This window comes from Adiantum capillus-veneris, chromosome 3, assembly GCF_014529385.1.
Source record: "Adiantum capillus-veneris isolate H3 chromosome 3, ASM1452938v2, whole genome shotgun sequence".
Lineage (NCBI taxonomy): Eukaryota > Viridiplantae > Streptophyta > Polypodiopsida > Polypodiales > Pteridaceae > Adiantum > Adiantum capillus-veneris.
In genome coordinates, this window is record NC_140933.1 from 82,916,949 (window position 1) to 82,923,988 (window position 7,040).

Below are 7,040 nucleotides of genomic sequence, written 5' to 3' on the forward strand. Positions count from 1 at the left end.
GGGCTCGCCCAAGAGAGAGAGGGGGCTGATTTTTTGCTTGGCATTGACACACACACACTCACACTTGACCATGTGTGAAGAAAGAATACTCTATCTCCTCCCAAGCTTTAATGGAGAGCTCATCACCTACTCCAAGCTTGTGAGATAGAAGCCTACATCAACACTCTCTTGGCATGTGGATGCAAATCCAACCAAGAGCCAAGCTTCAATGCATGCTCATCTTCTCTAACAAGCTAATTACTAAGCTAAGCTATGCTACATATGAGTGATTATGTGAGGAGATGTACATCTTTCTCGTAAGATACTCCTTCTTCCTCTCAATCTACTCTCATACCCTGCTAGCTCTCACCATCTTCGAAGGTGTGTGAGGTATTGGGTCTGAGAACGGGGATAATTCAAGTTGTGTTTGATTAGTGTTTTGCTTAGTGCATGAAGCTTCCATCTTCATTGCACTAGCTAGTCTTGAAGGAACACAAAGAATTGTATTGTACAATGTCTCTCTTGATGGGAAAAACCATAATACAAAGCCTTTTGGAGGGGGGACCGGCTCCATGCAAATCTGGTCCTCAACTGTTGTCAATAGCTTAATTTCTCTCTCTTTTGAAAGTATTGTTGATGCTATCTAACTAGGTGTTATGCTTTGAGTTGCTCTCTCCACCCAAGCACTCTTGTAATTCTCATTAGGAATCTATTCTAATGAAATGCCCACTATGTTCATGTTAATTTCCGCTACACATAAGTTATTAGGCCATTAAATGTTACAATTTTTCTTAGACAAAATTGAAGTCATGAAACCCATTCTCTCGCCAAAATGTGTAAGGACACCTACAAATACAGGGAGAAAGAAAATAGATGTGACCCTACTTTACTTGCAAAGCCCAACTCCAGATGAGGCTATCATGGAATGCTCATCAATGGTCTTACAAATTCAAGTGCTTGTGAGATTTCCGACTATCAATCAAACAAAGCTTCTTTTTGTTGCTCATACTACTGCATCAAGGAGTCTGGACTAGGAAAAAATTAAAAAGGGTGGCGTCTCAAGTGGTTAATGTTGTAGATTGGAATATACAGGAATAATCCATTCATCATCTTTTTGTCACCTATAGTCACAACTTGCATTTGAAAAGATATTTCCAAAAAGGTATTGGAGTTTGGCATTCCCAATTATCTTGGAACACACTTTTGCTGGGTGAATGCAAATCTATGGATATCCCTTATGGATGTCTCGGGATTGCCTAACTCTTGCATGTTTGGTTGGAGAGAAATAAAGATTGTTTTGGAATGCCCCACATGTACACTACTGATACTACTCAACTTAGACTCAATTTTAGTAATGTCATGAGGGAAATTAAATCACATGTGAAAGAATTCTACAAGATGACAAAAGTGGAAATGTGTCCTTCTAGGTCTTTAAGAACCCTCTAGGCTCTCCTTGATTTATGGTTATATGTCTTGTGTTCAACACCAAATGAAGTAGTTTCAAAATGGTGCCTTTGTACTTTGACCACAATATGTGGTATATACAAATTTTGAAACTAAAAAGAGAGGATAGATCAATCAAATTCTCTCTCATCTTTCTATTTTATGGAGGGATTCTTGAACGACATCTTGCCACTACAAATAATTTCTATATTTATTGTAGCTAATATGTTTGATGGTCAAGATAGCCCCTATCCTTCCCTAGAGGTACTTGTATTTACTTTCCTTGTTTTCTAATTCAATAGTAAACGATTTTGTCGAGCACTCATTGTGAGTCCCAGTCTCTCAAAAATCAACTTAAGATAGGCACACTTGTGGATCTACAAGAACTCCTTTGTCTTTGGCAAGCCTCATACTGACCCTGTTCAATTGTTTCTCATTGATATTAAAAGAGCTGAAGAAAATGCTGCAAATTAGCCAGCCACTTATACTATTGACATTCATCTTGTTGAAATCCAGAGAAACACTAGTGGTCTAGTATTCTTTTAGTCCATTGCGGCGACCGGCTAACATTAGTGTTGTTGTCAAGGATAGTGATCCTTAGGTGGTGAGTGAACCTAGTCGTAGCTCTTTACTTATAGATTTTTGATTTTGAGGTCCAATTCATTTACACTTTAGCAGTTAGTAGCTAAACATGGGGTTTAGTGCTTGGTAGAGACTAGACGTCGAGGACTTGCTAGGTCTACTCTTGAGAGGTATTAGGAGTTGTGAGTGAGGTATAAAAGCATTTCATTCAGCATATTCTCTGATGCTTTGAAAGTGTTGTTCCATATTTCATTTTTCATTTCACAATTTGTTATTGTTTAGTTATAGTATTTAATTCTACAATTAAAACTAGGTTATTTAGATAACATTTATAACCATCAAATTGAGCAAAAAGGGTCAAGAAAAAACTGCCAAAACCTTATTTTGGTTGCCGAGACCATAAACTCTAAATTTTTTAGGAATTTGATGATTTAAGCTTAAAAACAAATTCAAACCCAAAAATAAGTGGGTAAGGGGTTGACCAAGTTAAAAAGAGATGATCTTAAAAGTTTTAGGCCAAAATGTGCAGGAACATGGATCGCGATCCATGACCCCCTGAAAAAAAGTGGGTAGAAACTGATATTAGAGGGTTCTTTGGGATTCCAAATCACTAGATACACACTTTTGGTAAAAAAATTGACACTAAACTCAAATCAAGAAATTAGGCAAAAGATACAAAAACCTTGAAAATAGATACAAATTGGGGCTTTTTGACTATTTGGTGTCCAAACTAAAAAATAAGTGAAAATCTGACCTCTACAAGGTCTAGGCATATAACTCACCAAATTTTATGACTAGATGAGGTGGAACATGGATTGCGATCTATGACCCCTTGAAGCATCTAAGGCAGAAATTGGGGTAGTGAGTAGCTGACATCAATTGGAACAACTTTTGTGAAGGTCATCATAGTAGCAATAAACAACAAAAAGTTGACAAAAAACACCAAAATACAAGCTGTAAGCAACCACAAAAGTTTTCTTATGGCAAGGAGAAAGGTGTTCAAATCCAAAAAAAAGTGGATATGCAGACTCCATAGACTTCAAGTAACCATCTGACCAAATTTGGGGTTCTGATATGCTGGAACATGGATTGCGATCCATGCTCCCCTGCTAGATTTTGGGATTGTGATCTTACATTTTGTAGGAGAGACCGGCGTCAACAACTTATCCAAAAATAGGGGTACCAAAAAACTTCAAGAAGAGGCTCAAACAAGGCTAGAGTCAATCAAGTGCAAAAACCACAAATAGATCGACAAACTGACTTTTGGGAGACCTAAGGGGAATCAAACCACCTAAAAGTAGTATAACAAGGATCAGGAGACTGTAAAAGACCTGTGTGCCAAGTTTCTAGTGATTCTGACATTGGGGTACATGGATCGTGATCCATGACCCCCTGTCACAGAAACAGCTCAGATCGATTCCAGAGTTAGCACTAGTCCTTGATAGCATAGTGGTGATTTCAAAATTCAAATAGGAGTTGGATTGTGCATATTGCAAGAAAAATAATATGTTGTGTCAAAAGTTTGACAAAATTCTAATCCCATTAGATTTTGACTAACCCAGCGGCTATAAAGCTATAGCCACCAAGTGTTTTTTGTACAGGTTTTGTGGACAATAAAAGGGAACATGTGAGGGTTTTGCACGCTTCATTTTCTTGATTATTTGCGGTCAGGCAAACTTTATCAAGGTAGAAATCCTAGCATTAGCGATGTCCGATCAAGTCATATTTCAACGAAGGGTAGTGTCAATCAAGGGCCGGACCATACCTACCTTAGAGACGATCTTGGAAGAAAGTTTGTTTGCTGATACTGAAGAAACCAAAATGGGAGTGAGACCATCACAACCTCCACCAAACTTGAAACTTTTACACCTGCAATATCAGTCTGAAAATGAGCAGGGCGCTCAAATCTATAAAGATGGTATGGATCGTTATTGTGTTAAAATTGAAGAGAGGCCTAGTGAGATTATGCTTGTAGTGCCCATAGATTATAGTGGCGATCAATGTTCCAATGCAGAGGAAAACATGTATATAGTTTTGCTTAATGCTTTTATTATGGACAAGTGGGGATTAACAGGCACAAAAGAAAAGGTTGACGTAATAGTGAAAATTATGGAAAGGGATGTATCTCAACTGAGGGAAAGAGATATTGAGGGCCTTAAATCATCTAGATAGTTGCTTAAGAGACATGAATCTGAGGTGGCTAGAAAAGCAAGGTTTCTATGTAGACAGCAAGAGCTCATAAATGTGCATTGCTCCTCCAACCTGTTCTTCAAAAAGTTGCAGTCAAAGCTTACTAGGGAATGCATACACCACATTGTTAAAGAGGATGGCCACACCATCTTTGACCCTCCGGCAGTCATGCAAGAATGCAAAGAACACTTTGAAAACATTCTGAATAAACAGGTGGATATGTCTTTTGAGAGGCAACAATCTATTGAGTTAATGCTTTCAATAGTGGATCCATGTATTGAGGAGCATAATGCTAAAAGAATGGAAGCTCCATTTGAGGAAAAATAATTGCTTTGGGGCCCTCGCTGGTTTTATTGGGGGGAGATCCATATTAGATAACATATTGATTGTCATGCTGGGAATTGAAGCAAGCAAGAAAACAATCCAGAGACTTTGCCAAATCTTTTGACTCAATTATATGGGACTTTGTGGTTAAGGTCATGACTAAGTTGGGGTTTGGTAAAAAAATGGCTTCATGTATTATGTTGCTAGGGGAGGGTGCAAAATCTGATCAATTGTTGCTTAAGGGTAGACTTTCTGATGATGTTAAGGTCAACACATCTGTACGATAGGGGTGTCCTTTCATACTGATATTTTCTGTTGTAGCAACTCATCCTTTATTTTGCTTTCTAGCTACTCAAGACAATGCTGGAAATCTGAAAGGACTTCAAATAGTGCAGGAACAGTTGGTTGCTCTAGGCTTTGCAGATGATACTATTACCTTTTTACACGCAGATAATGCAAATATTGGAAAATGCATGAATTATCTCAATGTATATTCTCTAGCTGCTAATCTTCAAATTAAGCTTGGAAAATCTAGCTTGATAGATGTATCATCAGATAATTGCAACTCTCTCATTTGGAGAGGCAAAAGGATAGCCAGGGGTACAATCTTCTTCAAACGCTTAAAATACCCAATTGGGGTGGATGTATTAGCCAAACAGTTGACTACTTGGGTAGAGCAAAGAGTGTGCTCTAAAGTTGCTAAATGGTATTGTGATGAGTGGACATTTCATGTCAGAGTTAGGATTTTACAAGCTATTATGATACCTTACCTGCTATTTTTTTTTTTACCGCTTCTTGACTGGTCTAATGCTGCATTGGTTAGGAAGAGGTCTATGTACTTGAAATTTCTATGGGGGGCGTCCAGCAAAGCTTGATTATCTTGGGATTCAGTTTCTGAACCTGAATACATGGGTGGATCAAATATCTAGAACTTGAAATTGCATATGCTTTCTAGAAGAGCTACTCTGTTGAAACATATGCTGGAATCTAGTAAATGCTGGTCCCGTTTACTGTGGAATTTGATTGATATGTCTATTGTGTATTTTCATGGCCTTTGGGATATGGATTCGTGGGGTAAACTGTTTGCGGATGCTCCTATTGAATTTTGTGGTCAAACACGAAATATGCTGATTAAATCTTGAAAATATGTTTGTGCAAAACTGGTATGGGTTGGTAGAGTAAGGTATACTGGCAATTCAAGAAACCTCATGCTTTGTTTTTAGGTAGGAAATCTCTTACCATGTTTAAAAGGGGGGTCAATTCCATACATCAAGTTGTGGACTCTAATAGCAATTTGGTTGCCTTTTTGCTAGCCAGGAGACTCTACAGATTGGGAAATGGATCAGAGTTCCATGGGGACTGCTATCAGCGTGTGTGCATGTCCAACCTTCAGATCCCATGTAACAAAGACACTACTCAAAAGATTCAGAGATTTGGAGTTACCCAACTCCTCAGCTAACTGGTGGTCTTCTGTACATTAGAATATGGATGCTTTCTTTCATATGGCAAGCCAAGAATGCGTCAATGTTTGATAAGAGAGTATTTCCAAAGAGAGAGAGAGAGAGAGAGAAAGAAAGAAGGGGGGCAAATTGCAATATAATTGGCCAAGGTGCGAAATGCTTTTATTCCATTACATACTTAAGGGCGTGGGGCAGCCCGTTAATTGTGGCAGGAGCAGGAGCAGACTTTGACATTGCAGGAGCAGAAGTGCCAGCGGCTGGCACTGCAGAACTGGTTGGAGCAGGGGCACGCAAACTTGCTGGCCGCGAACACGTCCCCCTCCCCATGAGCCTCCATGTGCGCCTGCAGGCTCGACGACGACGTGGCCACCTGGCTCTGCTCATCCACGGTTCCCACGAAGTCGGGCCTCAGCTGGCTGCTCATCCTCTTTGCCGCCGCTACACGCTCCGCGGGAACCCCGGTGTTTGCGACGACAGAATGAGCAGCTACAACCAATGCCACTAGAAGAAGCACTGACATGAGCTTGGCTAACACAGCTAGCGGGGCATGAGATGCCATAATGATAGTATGATGATACTAGTACAGCAGACTATTGTTATGGTTATTGTTATGCAGGCGGCGAGCAAATTCTGTCGATATCATATCTTGCCTCAGGGGGACCTTTTATAGATGCTCGGGGTTTCAGCACGCGTCGCATTGACCCTGCGACGAGGCTGCACCTTCGGCCTGCAGGAGCCGTCAATTGAGTAGTGCATCGTCACAACGCACTTCCTCCTAATATTAAAGTAAGCATGGTGCTTAAAGCCTGTACAGCACGTTTAATCCGCTAATAAGTCTAAACTTTACAACGGTTCTTGACTAAAGTGCAATTTGAAATTACGCCCCAACATAGAGTAATGCAACCAAACCATATAACATACAAAATCTAGGGGCAGATAGATAGTAGACCACTCTTGTCATCCAGTGTTTCTCTGGATTTCAACACTGATGGGACCCACAGTCGATGTTTGGCAAAATTCATTTATTCTTTTGAGAGAAATACTGGCGAATTCTAGGTGAAT

General features: G+C 39.8%; 1 protein-coding gene across 1 annotated transcript; it reads right to left on the minus strand.

Moving 5' to 3' along the window:
* Positions 1-6,098: 6,098 nt before the first annotated feature.
* LOC147461201 (uncharacterized) lies at positions 6,099-6,601 on the minus strand. Its single transcript, XM_086500257.1, has one exon. The coding sequence runs from the start codon at positions 6,535-6,537 to the stop codon at positions 6,178-6,180; it is 360 nt and encodes a 119-aa protein (XP_086356383.1). The 5' UTR covers positions 6,538-6,601; the 3' UTR covers positions 6,099-6,177.
* Between the last annotated feature and the right edge of the window lie 439 nt (positions 6,602-7,040).

Bases quoted from the DNA above. Each gene is read 5' to 3' on its own strand.
- LOC147461201 (XM_086500257.1), bottom strand. From the start codon at position 6,537: ATGGCATCTCATGCCCCGCTAGCTGTGTTAGCCAAGCTCATGTCAGTG.